The sequence below is a fragment of the Cryptomeria japonica genome, chromosome 6, assembly GCF_030272615.1.
Source record: "Cryptomeria japonica chromosome 6, Sugi_1.0, whole genome shotgun sequence".
NCBI lineage: Eukaryota > Viridiplantae > Streptophyta > Pinopsida > Cupressales > Cupressaceae > Cryptomeria > Cryptomeria japonica.
The window spans coordinates 142,644,388-142,670,782 of record NC_081410.1 but is presented as its reverse complement, the minus strand read 5'-3'; the positions used below and the strand labels follow the sequence as shown (position 1 = coordinate 142,670,782).

At 40.2% G+C, this 26,395-nt stretch overlaps 1 protein-coding gene across 3 annotated transcripts in view; it reads right to left on the bottom strand.

Annotated features, from left to right (window-relative positions):
* Positions 1 to 701: 701 nt before the first annotated feature.
* Positions 702 to 26,395, bottom strand: part of LOC131061577 (la-related protein 6C) — a 104,659-nt gene continuing 78,965 nt past the window's right edge. For all 3 annotated transcript variants that reach the window (XM_057995336.2, XM_057995334.2, XM_057995335.2), the window contains 8 exons: positions 2,582 to 2,676; positions 2,391 to 2,462; positions 2,208 to 2,287; positions 1,983 to 2,079; positions 1,726 to 1,773; positions 1,538 to 1,606; positions 1,259 to 1,399; positions 702 to 1,161 (listed from right to left, as the gene is read on the bottom strand). In XM_057995336.2, coding sequence (XP_057851319.2) covers positions 919 to 1,161; positions 1,259 to 1,399; positions 1,538 to 1,606; positions 1,726 to 1,773; positions 1,983 to 2,079; positions 2,208 to 2,287; positions 2,391 to 2,462; positions 2,582 to 2,676 — 845 coding nt within the window. In that variant the 3' untranslated portion in view covers positions 702 to 918. The remainder of the gene's footprint in view (positions 1,162 to 1,258; positions 1,400 to 1,537; positions 1,607 to 1,725; positions 1,774 to 1,982; positions 2,080 to 2,207; positions 2,288 to 2,390; positions 2,463 to 2,581; positions 2,677 to 26,395) is intronic.

Below are 26,395 nucleotides of genomic sequence, written 5' to 3'. Positions count from 1 at the left end.
AAGGCACAATGTAGCATGATTGATATTACATTTGTAATGCAAAAAAAATCATCCAAGTTATGTCCATCAATGGACATGGACATGGGAAATAAACATATTAACTCTTACCTTAGCTATTAGAGGCCCAAGAAAATATCTTTCCTTGGGTATTAGAGGCCCAAGAAATATACAGCTTCATATTTCTACAAAAAATCTTACATTCAACTATTAATGAGAAAACATAAACTCGGAGTCCCATATCATAACTGAAATTATGAGAACCAACCATGCAGTTGAATTAAAAAGACTCCCAAAACTTATAATGCAAAAAATCAAAGATAAGAGGCAGTATTTTTTTATGGGGTCATGAAAAATGGAAACAATTAAAGAATTTGAGTGCAGCTACAACATGCAATATAATACTGAAAAACTCAAACTGCAAACTTCTACTTAAAAAGGATGTACATAGTTACTTCTACTTAAAAAGGATGTACATAAAACTATGTAGTTAATTCTGTGATATTGTTGAAACACAACACTATGCATGAGATGCATAAAAAAGTTGAAAATTGAATAGCATTCAAAATAAATAGTCAATCAAAATTAGAGCAATGCTATTTATTAAAGACTGAAATGAATGTCAACCAGTTAGCAAAATAGTATATCCTTATTATTTGCATTTTGCATTTTTCCATGACTTTTTCCAACAAAAAGAAATACCAAAAGCAATTTTATTTGTACAAAATATTCATATTAATAACATTGTACAAAATACTTAAAGGTTTTGGAATTACAATACCTTTATATGATTATTACTGCTTAAAAATTGGATATCAATAAGGTGTGTCTTGAACTAAACAGTATGAAAATGAAAAACTGCAGATTACAGTCCCTAACTTATGAACTTTGAAGTTCAAAGAGCCCAATTATTCAAACATCCTAAACTGTAGTAACATAAAGTGGCTTGCCCCGACCCATGGTGAAGCCTCGTGTTCCATCTGGCATTCTTGGTCCAGGAGGTTGCTTGCCTTGTAGTTCACTGATAGTAGAATTTGCGGACTGTGGTAGTCCAACTGTATAGCTACGTCCATTATGATACTGACTACGCCCATGGCCTCTTCCTCGTCCTCGTCCTCTGCCTTTTTTTCCTCCCTCCTTATCAGTGGAGTACTGTTCCTCACCCTGAAAGAAAATGCCTAAATAAACACCAGTATTTTTCTATGCAACAAGAAGATCAACTGCTAAAACAACAGAGGACAATTAAGAGACAGTAACACACCACAAAATCAGCATGCTGTGGACAGTCTTCTAAATGTTTGTCATTGACTGTTTCTGATGTAGATACCTCCTCCTCTTCACCAATACCATCCATGTTATCAGATCCCACTTTTCGCCCTCTAGACTGATTTACAGGCTTTCCCTGAAAGGCACTCATTTGCTCATAAGACAGTACACTAGATCATATATCCTTAATAGTTGAATGCAGCTTACTTTCAAAGCATTGAATATGCATGAATGAAAAGTGGTGTTACAACCATTATCAAAGAAATTTGAATACCGTTCGCCGGAGTAGCAATCGCACTCGAAGACCACTTCTCCAGTTCCTTTCATCATTTAGTTCTGCAACCTGGTATGATCACCACAATGATACTAAACTCAAAAGAGAAAAGTTAACAGTGGGGATATAAATTTTGTTAACCGTCTAAAGCAGAAACAAAAGGAAAAAGTTTGTATACTATAACTTACTGCTTTTTCAGCTTGTTCAACTGATTCATATTCCACAAGGGCATGCAGCTAGAGATCGAAAAATGAGTCAGAGCAAAGACAGATGCATTCAAATAAACAGAACTTGTACAGTTATTATTTCTCCTAGATACTAAACTGTGACTCAAGAGGTTCCTATATAGTACTGATATGGAGAATTTTAAACTTAGCGTACCAGATGAGATTTAATTTACATCTCTAACCTTTTAAACCCAAAATGTAGTTCATTACAACAATACCTTGTTGCTGACAAGCATATCAGTCTTGGTAAATCTTGTGCCCAGTGGACTTGAAGGCTCAACTGCCTGAGGGTGGCAAATATGTACCATCTTTACACTGTTGAATACACCAAACCACAAAATTGAACATTAGTTTATGCAGAACAGCGATTACACCATGTAATCTCTAGATCATGAAGCTTTGGAAACTAGTGTAGAGACAAAAAGAAAACTTTCAATACATACGTGCCAACTGTAGCAAAAACTTTCACAATATTTTCATTACTATGATTTTCTGGCAAATTTTCTGCAACAACTGTGCGTGACTGCAAATTGGAAGAGCATAGAGTTATCTACATTATGTAAAATGAAACAACTAAATATAGTTCCCTCTTCATTTTCATCTTCAGAAGAAGAGATGAAAATTACCTGCAATTCTTCAATTCCTGCATCAGACATTGGGGATGCTCGCTTGACTTTCTTCCCATCTTCACTTATCACCTTCCAAAATTACCAGGCATAACAAATAAATCCACCACAGAAAAGCTTGACATGCACTTGTCTTCTGAATCTCTTTTGATAATGAATGCCATCACTAAATGCTCACTACAAGAACTTACCAATTGTGAAGAGGTTCTCAGTGCAGCCGTGACCAACGCATAGTTGGTAACAAGACTTCTGACCTTCTTGAAAGATGCAATAACTGGAATAGGAACTGAGACACAAATGTACGTTGCAAACATTTAAATAATCATCAAAATAGCATGGCAGAAGAAAATTTAAACTGTATAGAGGTTTCTAATTCCCCTCCAATATTTGCACAATCTACAATCCCAGTGGAAAATCTGTTTATTGTGTTCACTTTCTTTAACTGTTGTGCACAACAAGACTCTACTCCTAAAATTTTTTTCTTTTTATTCCATAAACAGAGCTACAAGAAAAGCTTTTTTTTGTGGCTCCTAGAAGATGCCTTACGCATGGGGCACCCACAACCCAAGGGAAAATTAAAGAAAGTTAGCCCGGTTGCACATATTTCTAGACAGAACAAAAATAACAGGGAAAGCATGTAATTTGTGTAAATCTTCATTGATGTTCTATCTTGTCTTTGTGTTATTTTGCACATGCTTAAACGTCAAATTTGGCACATCCTCAAGATGACATTTTTTTAAAAGGAGACCACACACAAAGACACAACCAAACCACTTAATATTGCCAACCCTTAAATATTTGGACTTCGCTGATTTGTTGTTTAGGCAGGTCCTACAATGCCTATTGGTTTGAAGATAAGGTGGTTCTCTTACCAGCTAGGAACTATAATTCTGATTGCTGTAGATTTGCCATATCTCTAATAATATTATTGCTGTTGTTCTTGAAAGTTCCGGCAAACTGAATTGATTGTAAGTGTAATTCTGTAATGTCCCCTTTTGGGATTGCCCTGAGTCTTGCCCTTGTAAATATCAAAGTCTGCTAATTTTCACCCTTATTAATTCTGCTATTAGATATTGATCCATTGACTTTTTGTCTTCTTTGATCTTATGGATGGTTCCTCCAATTCCCTCTTCTTAATTGAATGGAGCCATAGGGAAGACGAAGAGAGGGATACGAGCAGACATCGTACCTCTGGCAATTAATGCCCCTACGTCTCAACAAAGACCGACAGTGTAATGATACCAATGGAGAGGTAGGCGAGGGGTCGGTAGGGAGATCCCTACGTATCAGAGAACAAAACGAACAGAGACGTTGGCTGAGGAAGATTGTTGAAGGCCCAAAGAGTCCAGAAAGGCAGAGCAAGAGTCGGAGTGTGAGTCAAAGCCGTAGTCGGGAGACGCAAAAACCGTGTATGTGGAACTAGTTGGTAGAGGTTGCGAGCAACCTACCACTACCGAACGTAGCGGGGGAAGATCTCGCCGACCAGGCCGCTCACTCAATGTTGAGTGAAGAAAGTGGAACTCAGTCTGAGAGCAATCCGTTGGAGCAATCTGACCTTGACGAAGAGGTTGTACGGGACTTGCAAGGTGAGGTCGTTGAACTCTTTGACAATAACCTATGTAGAATTGGGAATTTGTCTCTTGCGGAGCAATCAAAAATAGGAGGGTCGAAGCCAAAAACCCCAGGAACGAGGGACTATAGGAGTGAGGGTGACCAAGGTGCAGAGGACAGAGGGGGACGCGTAGAAAGCTCACATGCGGAGCCAAACGATCCAATCTAGTCATACGGATACAGTACCTCCCAAGCGGCACATAACACCTTCCAGGCAGCACATAACACCTCCCAAGCAGCACATAACACCTTCCAGATAAAAGCAATGGCACACAACCAAAACACTCCAAAGAGACAGAAGCTTCCAAGATTCATGGGCGACAGGTCACAGGTACACTGGGCCGTCCAGATGCCAGTTTTCTACATAAAGGATTTTGAGGTGGTTTTGCATGCCATGATTGGCAGTTATGATAGACACAACCACCAGTTTGTATTTGACTATTAGCACCAGCGGATAACCATTTCTTTCACGGCAAGTGAGTTCAGCAAGGTGTTTGGCATACTGGGGTTGAAAGGGAAAAAAATCGACACTTCACAGAAAATCTCTCCAGAAAACCGTACCGCATTGCTCCAGTTGATGTTGCGCGATAACCTCACCCAGGGAGAAAAAGACAGCCTCAAAAGTGCAGGCAAGAGTCGAGGGGTAAAGAAAACATTTTTGGCCAAAGGAGTATGGCGATGCCTGTTGTCCGTGGTGAAGAGTCGCCTCACAGGTTCCAGCCGCGCATTTGACATAGCTATCGCACAGATAGTGTTGATGAATGGGCTGCACAATGGGGTGGTGTATGATTGGGCATCACTGTTGGTGGATAGGATGGATGAGTTCTTGACGCTACAGTACAAGAAATTTTACATGCCACATCACGCCATTGGGTTATTCCTCGATGCAGTCCGCACACAGATCACCCCAAGCTCACAGCCATTGGAGCCACAAGGTCGTGTTGCACCGGACCAGCCGCCCATATTCTACTGGTCGCACTTGGACGTCTTGGCACATGGCACGGAGGCACGACTTGACACAAAAAGGAAGAAGCCTGCCATGTCAGAAACAAAATCCGACACAGAAGAGTCTGACGCAGAGGAAGATGCTGATAGCGGCAGGGAGGAATCTGCAGACACCTCCTAGGTGAGCGGAGGGAGCTTTCAGTTGCTTGAAAGAGGGAGTGACCAGTTGCCTAAAGAAGGGGTAGTGGAATCGACAGGTGCAGAAGGGTCCGTTTTAGCATCGCACCAGGTTCACTTTACACCAGCACGCCTACCGCAGACTTGTCAGTTGGCAGTGCCGCGGTCATTCGGGACTGTCAGCGTAGTCACCACGGTGCCAGTACCTAGCTTTGGGCAGCCTCGCGTGACCATAGCTATGACACCACCCACAGCAGGGATAGACTCTGGAGTGGCGACCGTTCAAGATGGGCTGGGTATCTCGGCGAGTGCAGGGGCTCCCATGGAGCAGGTTGTGCATGAAGTGTCGGATGTGCCAAGTCAGGATGTGCCAAGTGTGCCAGGTTATATGCAAGAAGCAATGATGGAAGCAAGCGCTCTCCATGATGACCTCAATGCCTGGTTGAGCCGTTACCAGCTTGCACCCATGGCACCAGTGGGGGAGGCCGCTTTATCTCCAGGCAGGGCCATGCATTCCTTGGATATCATTGATCTCGAGGAGGGGAGTTCTCCGAGTAGTAGGGCGCTTCAAAGGGCTGCATCACCCCCTGCGGATGTAGTAACCAGTCCTTACAGAGAGGAGGGGATGCTTGTGGGAGTACACCAGGGTAAAAGAGAGTTGGAGCAATTCATTGCCGAGATGACTCTGGGAGCACAGAGACTTGTGTCATCTGTCACACTCCAGGCGGATGCCGCCATGGTTGAGCGGATGGAGAGATTGGTGACCTTTGCCCGCACTGGATGCAGAGAGGAGTTTGCGAGGTGTTTTGAGTGTGTCGGATGGCCTGAGACGGAGAACCTGGCGATGCTGGAGGCTTGGCGCCTCAGTGAGGGGGTTGGCGAGACCCAGATGCAGTCGTTGTTGAGAGAGGTGGAGCAGGCCTTCCGCGAAGGTTATCTTGAGCTTCGGAGGACACAACAGACGACATCCACAGTTAAGGCCTTGTGCGTAGCAGTAGTGACAATTCGGGAGGAGCTGACTGCCAGGTTTCGCGAGCTGGAGGCTACCGTGGCACAGACTCAGACAGCAATGGACACTTTAGTAGCAGAGAAGTCTGCCTTGCTGATACAGCCGGAAGAGGAAAGGGCATCCAGAGCGCAGTTGGAGACTCAATTGGTCAGTGCACTGGAGAGCGTGGACAAGAAGGATAAGGAGGTGTTGGAGGCAGCCTATATGGTAAAGACTGCCATGAGGCGGCAGATGGTGGCGGAACGAGACCTGAAGCGGAGAACGGAGCAAGTGTACGAACTCCGTGGGCGAATGGCATCCACCGCTACACCACCACCGGCGCCTTCTTCCTCAGGGATGCCCTCTGCACCCCCTTAGCTTTTGATTTTGGGTTCTGTAGTCACCATGTATTCTCCATTTTGTCGTAAGTCGACTGGAGACGACTTTTCTTTTTGGGGGGATGATGTTGGCGGCAATATTGTACACGAATAAAACTAGTTAATTAAGTTGTAATTGTCTTTGTTAATTGGCAACCGAGGGATGGTAGTTACGGTGCGACGGTTGGCACTCGCACCCCCTCGGTACCTTTATATACCTTAGAGGTAACTTGTACAAGAACACATGATTATGAATGGAATAACCTCTTATATTTTATCTGATATCTATGGCATTATTATTCTGCATTACGTGTTTTATCTGTATGTTTTAAGCTATTCACCTGAGAGGGTAAACACCAGCCAACCCAAGCATATCAAATAGGTCAAAAGTCTTGGGGACTGCACAATTGTACAGACCCGTACAAGGAGCAGGAGTATGGACTGGGCAAGAGCAGATTCGACGAACGCAAAGCAAATTGAAATTGTCGTACAAGTGTGTACGGAAGCTGGACAGTGGCGATTGGGGTTTGGACGAGCTCGTATAGACAGTACGCAATGGTAAAACCGTACACTCCCGGTAGTGCAGAAAATTGCGGAAAGTACGAAGGATTTGTACGGATCCATACACAAGATATTTTGACACAGAGGCATCGTACGGATCCGAACACAATAGGAATTTTGGCACGAGGGCATCAACGAGGCGGTATGCTTCCATAGGAGATTGTTTGCTAAGAGAGGGAAGCTCAGTCGATACGAAAATCATAGAAATCCGTACACGGATCACAAGCAGCGGAATTTGGTGTGGACAAGGAAATCCATACGACCAACTCACAACCATCTAGCAATCATACGGTGTGGAGGAAAAACATCTATATGGTCAAAGAGAAGGGATCCCGTACATAGAACAAGCAAACCCATACAGGCAAAATTTCCATACCAGACGCCAGAACCTCTACAACAAAATCCAGCACATCCGTACGGCGTTGCAGAAAATCCGTGCAAAGATCATCCAAGAGTGGAGTTCGTACGGTACTAATTTGCACCCTCAACTAATCCCGAATTTGGCACATAAGAATTTGTACGGACAAAGGGGAGGAAGTCCGTACGGCCAGGGAAGGACAAGCTCCGCAATTGAAAACACGTGGCAGAATCTAGTCTACCCGGGAAACGGTTGGGGTAACGGTCTTGACAGCGACAGTGTACATTCGACGGGGGAATTGAACAAGGACAAATAAATGAAGCTGATAAAAATTGATCTCAATATGCCAAAGATCTCTTTTGGAAACCCCAACGACAAAGGCAAAATAATCCAAGTAGGGAATATGGCTACACCAGGAAGTGGCAAGGGAAAGAAGATCTGGGCACGAGTGCAGAGAGACGAACCTGTGACGGTACAATCTCTGACATGGGAAGGTTTGAATGCCAACGACTGTCGCACATGGTGGGATGAGACCGATGACGCCAATATAAGATTCTGGCCATGTCCGTATTTAACATAAAAGAATTTGAACCTATGCTGAAGGGGATGGTGGCAGGTTACGACAAGCACACACACAGGTCGATGGTAAGATATGGTGGCTACAATATGACAACTTCCTTCTCAGCCGCAGAGTTTGCTAGGATATTTGGAATTCCGAACCAGGGTAGTCCGATGATCAAAAGGAAGATGACCCTTGAATAGAAACAACAATTGGTACGGTTTGTCTGCCGTGGAGATTTGACTCAAGAAGAATAGGATAGTATTAGGAAATTTGGAAGTAGCCATGGGGTGAAGCGGTTATTTTTGGCGAATGCAGAATGGCGATGTATAATGTATATCATCAAGAGCAGGTTGATAGGAGCCAGTAGAGGGACGGACATCGCCATGTGGATGCAATACCTAATGAACGGGTTGAGGAATGGCACGGTGTTCAATTGGGCATCCTTCCTCTCTAAGCATATTCGAGAATGCTTAGGGCTACAACATAAGATTGTTTACATGTCGCACCACACCATTGCTATGTTTTTGGATGTCATTCGTACAGGAGTACCTGCAGAGAAGAGGGGTGACTTGCAGCTACTGGAAAGACTAGAGGGTACAAGCCACCCATCTTTTTCTGGACACATTTGAACACCATGACGATTGGTGGAGAACAGCAGAAGAAGCGACGGCAACAGGATGTGGGACAATCTACAAGTGCAGAAAGTGAGGCCAATGAACAAGAAGTCATGGAGGCGTCCTTGTCTGATGAGGAGAGTGGAGAAGAGGATACATTCTGAGTGGCTCTGACCGAGGCATGCATAGCAGCCGAAGTGGACATTGTTGGAGACAAGCCAGTGGCTGTAGGAGTTGGAGAGAGCAGCATAGCAATGGAGGTAATGATGCCAAAGAATCCTCCTACGTCCTTGGACATTGGCCAGGGTAGTCAATCAACACTACACAGGAAAGAGCGAGCAAAGGAAGTGCCATCACAAGAGATCGATGTGGTGGAAGTCTCTCCACCGCCACCTAGGGCACCATTTGGTCTGGAAGTAGCAGTGACACAATTGAGCCCTACACGTTCCGATCATCAAGAGCAAACCGATACGAGTGGAGGAAGTGCCACTTTCACCTGGCAGGGATGGCAGAATGGGCACTGACGGAGGAGATTTTGATGAGGCAGAGGATCCACAAATGCACGAGGAGGCATTGCAGGCGAACAGGACGATTCGAGAACATATGGGAGGAGAGGAATCTTCCTCTGCTCATGGAGAGGAACTGGTACTTTAGTTGGCGAAGCCCAACCCAACAGACCCACTCGGCACCATGCAGCAATGCGAGTCTCGGTTGGAGGGAATGGTGAAATTCTTGAATGATGTCGGCCACATTGTGAAGAATGTGGAGATTGGAGATGATCCCAGGGTGGCTCAAGTGGTTGAGCGGCTTTTATCCTTTGTTAGGGAGGACTACAAGGGAGAATTTTTCAAATGTTTGACAGCAAAAGGATGACCGAAGTCGGAAACCCCTAAGATGATTAGTGCCTAGTTGGCCAATATGATAGTAACTGAGGAGAACGACATTTATGACTCTCTGAGTGGGCTGGAGATGACCTTCCGAGACCTGGTCCTCAAACATTGCAGGAAGGCAGTAGTCAAGATGGAGGCCGTGACAGCACAGCGAGATCAGGGGATACGAGAAGCTGAGGATGCCAGAAAAACTTAGGCTCGTCACATATAAAAGAGCCAGGAACAGTTGACTTAGGAACACTCTCGGGTCACATCCTTGGAGGAGATTGGAGGAGACCGTGGCTAAGTATGTTCAGGACTTGGAAGCGAGTGGCAAGGAGAAGGCCGAGTTGGTCGCCAAGGTGGACAGGGCGAGGAGCTTTGGAAAGCGCACAACAAAGTACTTGAGACGGCCCATATGGTGAAGATGGCACGAGAGCGAGAACTTGCGGCCACCCAGCGCCTTTAGCGACGGGTCGACATTTCTCACTCATATGTACTTCCAAGGATGCCCTCTCATCCCTCTCCACATTAGTTTCAATTTCGCTTTCATCAGCTTCCATTTTGTTCATTCGTCTAGAAGATGACTTCTTTTTTGGGGGGACTAATGTTGTTGGCATTATACACTTAGATGAGAATGGTTGATGTTGTCATTGATGGCAACCAACTGGTAACATGGTTCACAGGTTCTACCGGCAATAGGCTTCACCTACCGGCATCGACAGTCACTACAAGGTTTACTCACACCGGCATCCGTCTACACCGACAGCAGATCATACCGGCATCCAAAGCCGACATGGAAATAATATTGTTTATGCGAAATGTATTGTAATGTAATATTATATTTGTATGGCCGACATGATGTATTGTAAAGACTCATATATGTATGAGATCTTGTAGGTCATTTGAACATATGTAGGAATATGATATGTAATGTAAGGAAGCGGTAATATGTGATAGATTATGATAGCGAATAGTTGTTTATGCACTTTGATGTATTTATCTTGAGAGCGAATAAGAGCAGAGCAGAGCGAAGCAAGGTTTTGGCAGAGGTATCAGACAGAACGTAAACCGGTATTGAATCCAGCATTACAGATGCTATTTTGAAGCAGTACATTGTTAGTGGATTTAACCATCCAATTGTGTAGTCAGTGGGACTCATTTTTGTTGTTGAGGAGTGAGCTCTAGGCAGTTGGCCTTCCTGCATGTGCATGCCCCTATTGTACTAAGTAATATTTATTCATATTGGCCAGTGAGTAAATATTGTGGGTCACAAATCTCACCGAGGTTTTTCCCCTACTGGGTTTCCTTGCCAAAAACATCTGTGTTATGGTGTGCATTGATGCTTATTCTTTTGTTTCTCTTTATTGCATTATTATTTGCTTACCGGTATATTAATTTGGATTGTAAAGTTGCAAATAAATTTAAATCTTTCATCTACCGGTTAGACACTGATTCACTCCCCCCTCTCAGTGTCTTTGGGACTAACCAAGTATCTAACAATTGGTATAAGAGCTTGGTCCTCTATTTGCAGAAGCCTAACAGCTTGAGGAAGATTCTGAAACTGGTACCGATGGAAAGTTTGAGACAACAGTTGGAAGGAGCTCTTGAAGATTTTGATGCAGAAAAATTGAAGAATATCAAACTGGAAGATGAACTTAGAACTGCTCGGGAATTTATCAAAACACTTCAAGATAATCTGGTTATAGCAAAGAATAAGAGAAAAGGATTACATGTGCAACTGCAAAACCAAGATGATGAAGAAAAAGAAACTCTCAGAGATATTGTAGAGAAACTGAGACAAGAGAACAGTAACATGAAGAATGAGATGCAAGATTTAACCATGAGACTATGTAAGGATATTGAAGATAGAAAGAGGAATGAGGAAAATTTGGCCAGAAGACTTAATAAAAGATTAGATGAATCTATAAGGCTTAGTTACGAAAATGATATGCTTAAAACAGATTTGATTCACATGCAACATGACAAAGAGGAACTTATGAGACAAGTTAGCACTCTGGAAAGTGAGTTGGTCGCTGCAAATGAATACAAAGACAAATTCAAAAAGAGTTCAAACAAGCTTGATGATATGCTGAAAAGTTAGAAACCTGATGGAGAAACAGTTGGACTTGGATTTGAACATGGAGAAAGTTTTGGGACTGCAAACAATCATGATCACAGCAAACCAATAAGGCAACCTAATGCTTATAAATTCAATGGGAAATGTTTTAATTGCAACAAATTTGGTCATAGAGCAAATCAGTGCAGATTTAGGAATAATCAAAATACAAACTCATCCACCGGTCAATGTTCCAAATGCAATAAAAATGGTCATAACTCAGACAATTGCAGAATGAATGTAAAATGCTATGTTTGTGGTAGATTTGGACATTTATCTAATCAATGCAGAACTCAAACTGGTCAAGGTTATGGAAAAGCTATTCAGAGAAACAATGTAACTTGTTATGCATGTAACAAGATTGGGCATATTGCAAATTTTGTAGAAGCAAGAATGTACCGACAAACAACAGAGGATCTAATGTTAAAGGCAAAGAAAAGGTAAATGAAATCAAGCAAGAATTTTCTAAACAATGGATCAGGAAGAGAGATCAGAGAAATGATGAATCTGTCTCTGCACTGGCAGAACAAAGCATTCCTGCACCAGTAGGAGATTCTTCATCTAACTAAGGAATAATCCTTAGGTGTAAGGCAACTAATTGAAGATCATGCATTTACCCTCAGTTGGTGGTAAGAAGTTATAATTCTTCTTTACCGGCAGACATGTTCAGTATTCACTTCATTGGCGAAGCATTTAATGCGATTGTAAGTTAACTTTTTGGTTATAAAGCACTTGAATTTCTCATTTCGACTTACCAAAGCATTCAAGCATTCGAAGAGCGCGAAAGTTGAGCACCAGCATTCAAGAAGCGAAGCAACAAGGTTTTTCAGGGCATCCAAGGTTTTTCAGTTAAAAGGTATTTATCTTACGAAATGGCTTCTTCATCCTCCGTTCCCGAATTCATTGCAAACCCTACTGTTGTGGAAAATGTCAAGCATCCTAGACTAGTCTTTAAAATCATCCCTAAGATAGCTAAGTTGGATGACTCCATTGGTGCATTTGTTGAAGACCCTAAGGCATACATTCATTGTAACATCAAAGATTCAGGGTCCGAGGATTTAAAGAATATGTTCATGAATGTTATTACTGACAAACAAGGTGTAGTTAAACCGGAACACAAGGTTGTTGAAGATTTAGGGTTCATTAACATCCTTCACATGCCTAAATTTTCAGATGAGATTATTCGTTATGTTCTTAGCAGAGCTCATGGTGAATTTTTGTGGTTAGATTCAGTTTTCAAGATCACTAAGGAAGCAATTAGAGCTGTTACAGGTTTACCTTCTACCGGCACTAGGCCTGTGAAGAAAAAGAAATTTCCAAACAAAGAGGTTATGAACTTAACCGGCGCAACATTTGACAACAGATCACTTAGGTTTAGTGATATAACTGACAACAATGTTAAATATGCAAGTATGGTCATTGGATATAAAGTTGCTCATACTAATAGGTTGAATTATGTTTCAAGTTTATGCATTCATAGTGCCTATGAGATGATTATGAATAATGCTAAAATTGACATATGTGAATGGCTAAAAGATGAACTGTTAGAAAGTTTGAACAAGATCAAAGGTGACAAGAAGGGAACTTTGATATTTGGGAATTTGATTGTATGCTTAATACTATATTTCTCAAAGGAGATTCCCGGTATTGGACACAAGGACTTTGCCTATGATATTTCTATTGGAAAACAAATAAAGGAGGCCATTACCGGCATGGGATCAGATAGTGACAAACTGGTAAAAGAGTATTTCAAGGTCTTTCAAGCTAAAATGAGACAAAAGGAAAGAATCCCTCAAAGCATTGTTGATAAATATGACAAACAAATAAGATTTGTTGTTAAGAGAGATGAAATATGGATGGAGGCAGTTACACCTAGAACTATCTGGATAACAGAGATGGGTTATGAAGTGGATTTAAATATCTTGGAATCCTATGCCAAGATACTTCTAGATGCCCCACGGGAACCTACTGAAAAGATCTTTGGCACTGTAGAAACTATAGAGAGTGATGTTACTATGCTGAAGCAGAGGAAGAAAAGAGAAAAAGAAATAAAAGATGCTTCAAAGTTTGTTGAGGTTGTTAAGAAGGGCTTGCTGAAACTTGATCCGATGAGAGGTATTGCTGAACAAGAAAGAAAATCAGAACAACAATCGGTAGCACATATTTCTCTTGTGGCTACCTCATCCGATTCTGGTAGTGGTAAGGCTGCTGAATTCAAAAGGGTGGACAAGAAGAAAAGAAAACCCTCATCGGCACCTACTCCATCTCCAAAGAAATCAAGGACACCAAGAAAGAAACAACAGGCTGTGAGAGAGCCCAATGGTCCGAAGAAGAAAGTCACACCAAAGAAACAACCGGAACAAAAGGAACCTGACACTCTTTCACCGGAAGAGCTTATCAATGAAATTACTCAGGAAGGAAATCTTGGTAATGTTAATAAATTCTATCATTCTTTTAAGGATTCAGATAAGGACACTATTGAGGAGAGAATTATTTTGTATCTGGATATATATAAGAAGGTTCTTGTTGAGGTTATAGATGTTCTTCCAAATGATTTGTATCTGAGACTTGAAGCCAAAAGAATGTCTATTATGGAATTAGATAAGAAACTGAAGGTTGAGGCTCTGTTAGTTGTGCATCCTGTAAAATCTAAACAAGAAATAGATGATTTAATATCTGAAGCTAACAAGACTATTTTTGCAAGTGGTCACCGACAAGTAAGCCTCATGGTCGGCAGAGTAAAAGAGATTGCAGATGAAACAACTGATAAGTGGGATATATTCTTTGTTGAGAAAGAGAAAAGAGAAGAGAAAGATAGACAAAAAATTGATAAATCATTTACTAAAGTATATCAGAAAATAGACAAGGGTAAGAGTAAGGTTGGCAGTGTACCTGACATCACAATAAGAGATAACTTACCTCCACCGACACAGGATACCCCACTGGTAGTAGCAGAGGCACCGACAGAAATGCAAAATGAGCCTAAAGAAGAGAAGTCAGAGGAAGTGAAAACAGATAATGTTGATCCCGAGTCAAACATTCTATTTACAATGAATGTTGACACTCGGGATATCAATATTGTATTGGATAAGGAAACTGCAGAGGAAAAGAAATCTCAAGCTATAAATGTTGAGATCTCTGAGTCACCGGTCAAGACTGTTGACACTCAGCAAAATATTGGGATATCGGCAGAAGCAGAAAAAGAAAAAGAACAGACAAAATCTGAACCGACAGAGAATAAGAATGAGAATAAGAGTGAGAACAAGGAAAAAGAAGTGGTTAAGGCAACTGAACAGGTATCTGGAGAAGAGAAGAAAATTATTGCAGAACCTAGCACTTCTCCCAGTACTTCTACTATGGATTACAGACCGACAAATGTTACTGATGTATTACTAGATTCAATAAAGAAGATAACAGAATACAATGCCTTATCATTTAAGGCTATTGATGATTCTTTACCGATTTTGCAAATGATTGCACCGGCTTGCAAGTTTGATCACATTGTTGGGTCTATAGGTAAATTGGACAGTTTGTCCAAATTCATCTCTTCTAACATTTAAACTATAGATAAGATAAATGAGGAGACCATTTAGGAAAGGGTAAATAAAGAGAAGGAAGATTTCTTTGACAAAACAATAAAGGACTGTACATATCAGATCGATTCATTGTTACCAACACTAAATTCCACCATTCTGGAATACAAGGAATTGTACAGGGAAGCCCGCAAACCTCATCACTTAACAGAAGATATTGATGAGCAAATAAGGAAAACACAGAAAGAGATTGATGAGATTGCTGACAATATGATTGGTTCTTCAGAACTCACATCAATTTTGGATCAGGAAATGGCTATTTATGAAGAGAAGATTGAGAAGTTGGAAAGAGAAAAGGCAAGGTTGAAGATGAAAACCCGGGAGTTAAAGAACAAGGTTGGTCCTAGATTGGATAATTTGTTGACACACCGAAATGAGCTAACCAAGGCAACTATTCAAGGAAACAGATCATCGATGCAACAGATGTATTATCTCACCGAGATGATCCGGCAGACAGAGACTTTAATTTCTGACAGTACAAAGTTTTTGCAAGGTCTTAACTTGGTTTTGGCAGACATTTTTCAGATTGTACATAACCGGCTACAGGTTTCTAGGTAAATATTTGAATTTTTGATACTTTTGACATCCTTTGTCATTGATGTCAAAGGGGGAGTGGTGTAATGAGAAAACTATACAGAAGGAGATCATTTGCTCAAGGAGGAGCACTCTCAGTTTTTGGACTTCATTTTGGATATCAGTTTTGATTTTTCTCATGAGTGTTGCCATCAATGCCAAAGGGGGAGATTGTTGGCATTATACACTCAGATGAGAATGGTTGATGTTGTCATTGATGGCTACCAACTGGTAACATGGTTCACAAGTTCTACCGGCAGTAGACTTCACCTACCGGCATCGACAATCACTACAAGGTTTACTCACACTGGCATCCGTCTACACCAGCAGCAGATCATACCGGCATCCAAAGCCAACATGGAAATAATATTGTTTATGCAAAATGTATTGTAATGTAATATTATATTTGTATGGCCGACATGATGTATTGTAAAGACTCATATATGTATGAGATCTTGTAGGTCATTTGAACATATGTAGGAATATGATATGTAATGTAAGGAAGTGGTAATATGTGATAGGTTATGATAGCAAGTAGTTGTTTATGCACTTTGATTTATTTATCTTGAGAGCGAATAAGAGCAGAGCAGAGCGAAGCAAGGTTTTGGCAGAGGTATCCGACAGAGCGTAAACCGGTACTCAATCCAGCATCACAGATGCTATTTTGAAGCAGTACATTGTTATTGGATTTAACCATCCACTTGTGTAGTCAGTGGGACTCCTTTTTGTTGTTGAGCAGTGAGCTCTAGGCAGTTGGCCTTCCTGCATGTGCAGGCCCCTATTGTACTAAGTAATATTTATTCATATTGGCCAATGAGTAAACATTGTGGGTCACAAATCCCACCGAGGTTTTTCCCCTATCGAGTTTCCTCACCAAAAATATTTGTGTTATGGTAAAGCTGCAAATAAGTTTAATCTTTCTGCTAAACCAAGATATCATAGCTGATCCTAAACTGAAGCAACACCCTGATGTGCTTTTACGATCTACCACACTTCCAACCCAATCTGAGTCTGTATATCCATATAAGTTTAGATCTACATCTTTATACTTTAAGCCATATCCAATTGTTCCACGAAGATATCTCAAGATGTGTTTTGTTGTAACTATATGTAATTGCTTCGGTTCACACATGAACTGACTGAGTGCATTCACAACATAACAAATATCTGGTCTAGTATTGACCAAATACATCAATGATCCAATCATCTATCGGTAGAGGGTGGAATCTGCTGATTCAGAACTTGCAGTTGCCTCTCTTAACTTGTGTAAGTTTGTTTCCATGGGAGTAGACATAGATTTACAATCCATCATTCCAAACCTTTTTAGAATGTCAATAGTGTATTTCCCTTGATTTAGAATAATCCCATCAGTCTGTTGCCATACTTCTAAACTGAGAAAATAGTGTAGAAGCCCTAAGTCCTTCATGTCAAATTCGGCTTGAAGTAAAGGTTCGGATCTGCATCATTCTTTGAGAGGCCAAGTCCTGATAGATAGTGATCTATCCTTTCATACCAGGCCCGAGGAGCCTGTTTGAGCCCATATAAGGCTTTCTTCAATTTGCAAACATGAGAATGTTGTCCATGCACTACAAATCCTTCAGGTTGTTCCAGATAGACTTCCTCCTCTATTGCACCGTTTAGAAATGCAGTTTTTACATCCATTTGATAGATTTTCCATCCTTTTGATGCAACAATAGCAATCACAGCTCTAACAGAAATGTATCAGGCAATAAGAGCAAATGTTTCTTCATAATCAATTCCCTCTTTCTAAGAGAAACCTCTAGCGACAAACCTTGCTTTGTATTTTTCAATACTTCCATCTGCAACATGTTTGATTTTGAAAAGCCACTTAGAAGACACTACTAATTTGTTCGTAGGCCTAGGCACAATGTCCCAGACATCATTCTTGAGAATAGACTTATACTCTTCTGTCATGGCTTCTTTCTAGGCTTGATGTTGGAAGGCTTCCTCAACAGTAGAAGGCATGTTCTCACTAAACTATATGACAATGAAAAGATCCGATCAGATTTATAAAAGAGGAAAGAGGAATAACTCCAAGAAGAGGAGAGGTAAGGACTCAACTAGGAAGCAATCATTCAAAAGGAAGAGGGGCCTATCTAAAGTACAATGCTTTAGATGTGATAAATATGGTCACATTGTTGTAAAGTGTCCTAACCGACCTAAGCCTCAAGCCTCGATTGCTGAAGTCAATGAGCCCAACACAAACTTTGAAAGACTTGTATTCTACTCAGCTCTATCCAGTCAAGTATCAATTAGCCTTAACACCTGGGTAATAGACAGTGGGGCATCTCGGCATATAATAGGATTCAAAGAGCACTTAGACACTATGATAGAAAAATCTGATGAGGAAGTCACAATTGGGGATGATTCAAACTACCCAGTGAATGGGATTGGAACCTGTACCATTCAACTAAAATCAGGCATTGCCCTTCAATCAACAGGTTTACTATTTGTGTCAGGCATCAAACGCAACCTAATTTCCATCAGCTCTTGAAGACAAAGGATATAGAATTGCCTTCATGGATGGAAAATTCTTAGCCTGGCCTAAGAACTCAAACATCAAGAAGGAACACACCATTGGAGTTCGACATGGGTGCCTGTACAAACTTTGCATCTCTCCTTCACAAGCACTTATTCATGAATCTTCTAACACTTGTGAATTATGGCATCTTCATTTTCGTGCTCTACCCTCTATAGAGAAAATGGTGACAATGAACCCTTGAGTGCAGGTTGTGCCTTAGGGAAAATGGTGGCAATGAATACTTGGTTCTCACTAAACTATATGACAATGAACCCTTGAGTGCAGGTTGCTGCTTATGTGAAGGGAACACAACTTAATGCATAACATATTTGAGAATCTGCTAAATGGAGACGATCGATATCTAGAGGCTTGCACTTTCGATTACTGTACTTGCCTATTAAAATCGAACTCCATCATAATATATACCTTACGGTATAGGCATGTCAATGGACAGACATGCCTCTACATACGTAGAGACATGTCGATGAATAGACATGCCTCAACGTGAGTGGAGACATGTCTCTTCATTGAGATGTCTCTATACCAAAAGTCATAATCCGATTTGCAAGACAACAATTCTCCTAATCGTTTGTTATCGGTTTAAACAATAGACAACGATTCCTCTAATCGTTTGTTATCAGTTGACAATAGACAATGATTCCTCTAATCGTTTGTTATCGGTTGACAGCAGTTAACGATTCTCCTAATCGTTAGTTATCACTGTTATCTACAAGTAACGATTCTCATAATCGTTTTTGAAGGGAGATTGACTATTGTCGATATACACAGCGATAAATTGATATCAAACTATTAATGTGGAGAATCGATTTATATTGATCATTTCATTTGATCAATACAATCAATACTTATATACATACGGTGCTCATATTCGATTTTGTATAAACAATGATACATATAAATTATGCATATATAAATATTCATATATATAATAATAATAACACTTATTATTATTACATATATTAATATGTATATATTCATATCAACTATAATCAGCATTACTTATACATATGATTTTATGAGACTACTCCGACCGAAGCTATAAAGCATCAACACACAAAAGCCCCATTTAACCACTAAGGCTTCAAAGTTGCGCAAGTAGGCACAAATGACTCAAAATGCCAAAAATGACACAAAGGTTCAAATTAAGCATTTCGGCCAAATTGGCCGAAATTAGAAGACAATTAGCAAAATCAGCTTATGAGCCGAAAAAGTTAGAGTTAAAATCGGCATTATTTGGTCATTTTGGAAGCAAGTCAATAACCCGAGAAGCTTCAATGGATTCAAATCACCCAAACATCATAAAGGACCGAACTTCATATTGGAGAAAAGAGGGCATTTAAAGATAAAATTTAATATAATTGTTAAATTAATTTATTTAATTTTTCAAAATGATTATTAAAAGTGGAATTCATTGTTTGTAGGATAACATCGGGAAGAGCTAGGGCGTCAACCTGAAGCACAAATCAAGGACCAGATTGCGATTAAAGCCAAAAGCGAGGATGTGGAGCACAGGATCAAAAGACAAAGTACGGAGAAATGTGCCACCACCCGGACAACGAGTTGAAATCCTCCAACGAGATTGAAGACAAAGAACACAAAGTGCTACAAAATGTGCAAACTCAAAAATACACAGCTGGATTTAATTCCAAAAAGTCGGTTTGCAAAACTGAATTGTTAATGTAAAGGACTACATGTGGGCCCCACCTAATGTATTCAAAACAAAGGGACACAGATCAATTATTTCCAACTACCTGATAGACCTAAATTGATGTCAACTAGTTGTAGGTAGTTGAGAAAGTGGTTGGGGGGATAACTGAGGATTAAATGGGCATGGGTTAAAGCTGCCAAGTTCTAGAAGGCAGATCAGGGACCTTGGATGCAATCAATCCTGGCCATCAATTCAAATTGTAAAATCTATAAAAGGTAGAGGCCTTTCTCTTGTAAAGGGTTAGATTGTTAGATTCTAGTTAGATCAGGTAAGAGTTCTTGTAGAAAGTTAGACAGTTTTTAGTAGTTAGGAATAGCATAGAAACGTTGCAGAAATTGTTGTAATAGCAGCTGAAATCAATATATGGACATTGATTTGGTGTTTATCATCTTGGTTTTATTTTGTTTGCATGGTTTCCTTCAACAGATTAGATAGATCCTTTTGGTGTGCAGGTATTTGATGGATTAGGGTTCATTCCATTGGGGACATGCTAATTGTGTGTCCATGTGTATGGTTAGTCTGAGCCTTTAAAATTGTGTTTAGTTCAATTGCAGGTGTCCGTCTGAGCTGCGCCAGAATTGGGTGCTTAGGCATGAAACTGCAATTTGAAAATCTTCTAAGTCTCCCTTGAAGATTGCACCGTTCTTGTGAAGTTGTGAGTTATTCTGGGCAAGCAGAGATTGGTTATGTTGAATCTGTCTACTCACACACCAGTAATTTTAGGTCTCCTAAACCCTTCTCCTTTCCTTTTATTCCCCATCTTGGGAAATGCAGCATCTTAGGATGCAGACCAGCTTGTTGCAAAACGTAAGTCCCCTTGTGCTCCCAGCAAAACACATCAATCGTTGAGTTATCCCGCAGTCAAGAACTGACATTTGGAACCTTGAGGTTGTCCCCTTTGATCAACTAAAACATCATTAGGGATTCCTTATACAAGAGAGGATAGGATACTCAGCGGGTAATTCTATTTTGCATTGGCCGGATAGAGTTGTAGCGATACGACTTTAGCCACGTCAACACGCCTCTCTTGGAGAAGGCACTTCATATACCAAAGGGTATGTCTCTTAGAAAGCGTCACACTCCTTTCAGACAAATGAAGAAGATATAAAAGGGGAGATTCAAATCATAGCTTAAGATTGATCCAAGGTTATTCAACATATTGAATCAAGCGAACTCTGGAAAGATCATCAAATTTATATTAGACAACACCAACAATTGATTGGACAAGCATATCCATTCGAAAGGAGGCACTTTGATTCAAGTGAACAATCAGATTAATAAAATTAGTGTATTTTTTAAGTGTTTACAAGTCTGAAATGAGGTAGAGCATGGTCTAAGTGCAGCATATGAGGAGAAATCAATTAACAACTGAGAATAAACTACAAGACAAGCGCCTGACTACATCTGTAGAATGTACCAACAATAAAGAGATAAGTATTTCTTGTTTGTACCTTTGACTAATGATCATGAATTTTATGCAATAACATTGGTGATAGTGAATCATGTATGCTTCCAACATTGGTCTGTATTTTTCTCTTCGAATAGTTTAATTCTATGAACTATTAGTAATCTCTCTCTAAAAATGCTTCTCGGACAGATCGAGGAGCAAAGGGATAATGATAGATCGCATTCAAGGGAGGAAGAGCTTGATGCATCCTGTGAGGAGGTCACACAGGCTAAAGAATGGAGACACAACTTGTTGCCATGGGACTGAGTTGGTGGCACATAACTGGAGACATCTCTCGAAGAGGAAGAACCTATTCAGATTGTCATTGTGATCGGTTTCTTCAAAGAGGAGGAATTAACATTCAGAGGGAGTCTGAAAAACCAACAGAGGCAACCTTGGACGAGGAGGTCAGGAGGTTAATGCCAGAACTTGGAGCTTTAGAGGGAGTCACATTATCAATTGTTAATGCATTTTTCTCTGAGACGAAGAAATTTGAGGTGAAAGCCCTTGTTAATGCATTTTTTCTTTGAGACGGGGAAATTTGAGGTGAAAGCCCTTGTTAATTCATTTTTTCTCTGAGACTGAGAAATTTGAGGTGAAAGCCCTTGTTAATGCATTTTTTCTTTGAGAGAGAAATTTGAGGTGAAAGCCCTTGTCCATCTATGAGACGGAGATGTGGTTCTATCCACCCTCTGGGAGTAGCCATGGTGGATGTCATGTTGAGAGATTCCATGACAACATTACATTGAGACATTCCATGATGAATCCTTTGTACTTGTGTTTTTCCACACATGGGAGTAGCCATGGTGGACGTCATGTTGAGTGACTCCGTGATGGGCACTTGTGCACATATTCCTTACCACACATGGGAGTAGCCATGGTGGATGTCATGTTGAGTGACTCCATGACGATGTGTTTCTTTCCACAAATGGGAGTAGCCATTGTGGGCATCATGTTGAGAGACTCTGTGATGAACCTTTGTAAATCTTTGAGACTGATATGTGTCTTTTACACAAATGGGTGTAGCCATTGTGAGCATCATGTAGAGAGACTCCATGACGAGGATATTTGAAAATACCTCCCTAGCTAAGAGGGAGTGTTAGTGTTTTGTAGCTGCAAGAGGTATTTCTAGAAGCAAGTTGGCCTATTACAGATTATTATTTTATATTTACAAGAGCCAACCCAAGATGAAAAGTCACCTTGGTTCTTGAATGAGGCCGACTCTTGTGAAGAGTCACCTTGCTTGAGAAAAGGCACCTTGCTTTGTATATATAGAAGGTGATGATCATTTCATTTTGATCAATCAATTTAATATAAGATAAATATTCTTGGTTGGGTTTTCCTCCCTCGAGGAAGGTTTTCCTAGGATATGTGTTGTGTTCTATTTTGTTCATGTGTTGTATTTCTGTGTTTCTGTGTATTGCAAATCTGATCAGAAAAACAACAAGAATCAAGAGTTGATGCATTTGATGAAAAGTGGATATACAAGATGGCAGATGGATGGAGACACCAATTGACAACACAACAAAAGGCTCAAGCAATGTTTGAAGAGGTGATCAATTTGAATGCAGGCTAGAGAGAGATGGCATGAACACTCAAAGACACAATGGCAATGATGATGCAAGTCATGCAAGGTCAAAAGCTCTAGAATCACTTACAAGGGGAAGTACATCAGGCATTAACCAAACAATTGATTCATCACTCAAACCCTTCCAACCGAATTCCTTCAAAAGAGATCAAATTCATTGAAAGGAGAGGCAACAGGAGTAATAGAGGATTTTTCAACCCTTTGTGCTAAATACAAAGCCCTAGAACAAGAAACTCAAGATGATCTATAATGTTCCACATTTTGTAACATCAAATTTCAAACAATCCTCGAACCAAGAGAAAACCAATTCAGAATCATGCTAGCAACGAATTGCAACAACATTTGGGCAAGGTTACTATAAACATAAAAGTGTTCAGCCCATGCTTGGATCCAAAAAATCAACATCTACATTTTTCTAAACGCAGCATACAAAGAAGAAGCCATCATGTTTGCTTCCCTTTATTTGGAAAGGGTAGCCCATGAATGGTAGTACCATGGTATAGAGACACAGAGGCATGGTTTCATCACTACTTTTGAAGAGCTCAACCAAAGGATAATTGAAAGATTTGATAGGGTTGATCCAAAAATTAACTTTCAAGAATTGGCACAACTAAAAACCTATGGATTAGTGGAACACTACATAGGTGACTATCAAGGGGTAGCTGTCAAAGTTCCTAATGTATCTGAGAAAAGGATCACAATTCTACTCATTAAAGGATTGGCAGTCACTAAAGGGGTTGTCAATTCCTTGGAGTTTTCCACTCTTCAAGAAGCAATCAAAAAAGGACCCTTTGGAATCTTCCTTACCTTAAAATAAATCCTATGCTAATGCTCCTCTTGTAAACCATAAGAAGTTCCAAATGAGAGACTTAAGCACACAAAATATTCCCCCGCCATTAAAAAGAAATGAAGACAACAAAAATGAACTAAAGAGGAAGTGGCTATGTTTCCACTACAAAGAACGCTCGGAGCAAAGACACAAATGCCTTGGCAAAGGTCAAGTGCACTATATTGAATTCATGTTAGATAAGGAAACAAAAGAAGCTAAGGCTGACAAGGAAAATGAAGAATTTGATGAAGGAGAAGACCAAGGTGAAGGAACTCTTGTCACTCTCTCTAGAACTCAAAAGCATAATCCATTCAAAATTCACATGGTATGAGAAAGCCAAAGGATCGCCATCTTGATCAATTGTGGGTCAGATGAGGATCTAGTGGCAAGGGGCTTTAGTAGCTAATAATTTCAAGGTATTCAAAGTGATTGTGGCTGATGGGTTAGCATACTGTGCGCACAAAGAATTGGGCAGCTGAAAATGACTCTTGAAGATCATTTGATATGTGAGGATTTCTATGTTGTCGAATTAGGAGATATAGACATGGTGCTTGGAGTACAAAGGCTACAATCCTTGAGAGAAATCTCAAAAAAATACCAATTGATGGAATTAAGATTCCAAAGTGAAGTAAAGAAAGTAGTTCTAAAGGGAATATGAAATGTAGCATCCCGAGTAATTATCGCTAAGAGGATGGAAAGAGCTTTCAAGAGAGGAAATGGAGCTTGTGTGCCCAATGTTTGATCACATCAAAACAACCATCCATGAACACGAACGAAGCTTCCCATATTGATGTGCAGGTTGTGTTGAATAAGCATGACAAAGTTTTTCAAGATGCCCCCAAGACTACCACTTGATTGAGGGTTTTAGCATAGCATTGAGCTTGAAATTGGTGCAAAGACGATGATAACCATTCCTTATCATCACCCCAAAATCCACAAGGAAGAAATCAAAAAGACACTAAATGGAGCAAATGAATATGGGCAACATAAGGCTGAGGTCTATCCCATTTGCCTCTTCAATATTGTTGATGAGACTCGTATTTTTCTTCATTGTTTCATATATTTCTATTTTAAAGCACATTACCACAAACATTCCTACCTTACAACCCAGACTTTTTATTATATTTGGATAAAATCACTATGTTAATTGTAAGATGTTTTAATGAATTGTTGTGTGCTAAAAACAATTATTTTCAAAATAATATGACATGTTATTTTGATTATGATGATCTTAAAGTAGATTAGTTTTCTGTGGAATTGACATTTTCCTGTAGCAATTGAGAATAGCATACTTGTAACTAAAGGCCCAATCACCTATAGCCAAAGGATCAGCTACCTGCAGCCAAAGCCTTGCAATTGTATAGCTTTATGCAGGTAATCATCTCTTCCCTACAAATAAGGACAGACCTCACTAACAACAAGGATGTTCAACAAATGGCATAATTCCTATGCTCCAACAAGGATTGTGAAAGAATTAAATTGATCCAATTGTTCATCTCCAAATTCCTCTAATAACTTGCTCTTTCCATGCACAAATTAGAAAGTCCTTAGTTACTTTGAACTTAGTTTCATAGTTTCGTTTCTCTTTCTGAAATAAGAGTCCTTCCCTTATATGATGAGTGACTCTACAAGTGTAGTCCTAGCCAAAGGAATCAATAAATGTATGAAGTATTGGTAGATGCATATATATTGAGTAATCCAACATATCTAAGGACACAAAAGATCTTCTAGATGTATGTAATATGTACTATATTTGAGCAAATAATTTAAGCCAAAGTTTTCTATCATACCAATTGTAACACACCAGTATAGAAAACTTTGCAAGTCTAAACAATAAATTGACTCACAACAATATCTCCAATGATCAAATTACTTCATAACAACATTACAGTCATACTTCAGACAACATAGGCCCTTATAAACATAATAAACTATTTCCACTCAATTCATAATCAATAGATTTAAATATATAGATCTAGCAAATGGCCAAGGAACTCATACTAATTGATCAGTCCAAACTCAAGGAGTCGCTAGCTCCACTATGATGATAATCAATTGATGATAGTGCCCTGGGAATGAGACTGTAAGTCGTATCCTATTAGACTACCAGGCTAAGAAATAATGTTGACGATGAGCTTGATAATCTCCCAAGCATACAGGCATGACATGATCCCCTTCAACTATTAAATGCTACAGATTCTTTGCTCGAAACACTTTCTCTTTCCTTCAGATTCGTCCTACTTTGTTGATGTCTACAAAGTACAAACACCCAACAAAGATGGGACTGTGTAAACGTGGCCAGTTGAGTACTATCAATGGTTTTTTAGGTGTGTGCTTCAAGTCTGAAATCTAGTATTTGTCCACTTTGCATGACCTCTCCTGTCCTCTTTATCTCCTTCAATCCTACAAGACACACTATTTAGGTTGGCAAAGAAATGCAATATCGAGTTGTGATGAATTTATAGGCAAGGATATTGTCCTACCTATATTGAGGCCTTCCAAGGGTTGCATCTCAGAAGTCTT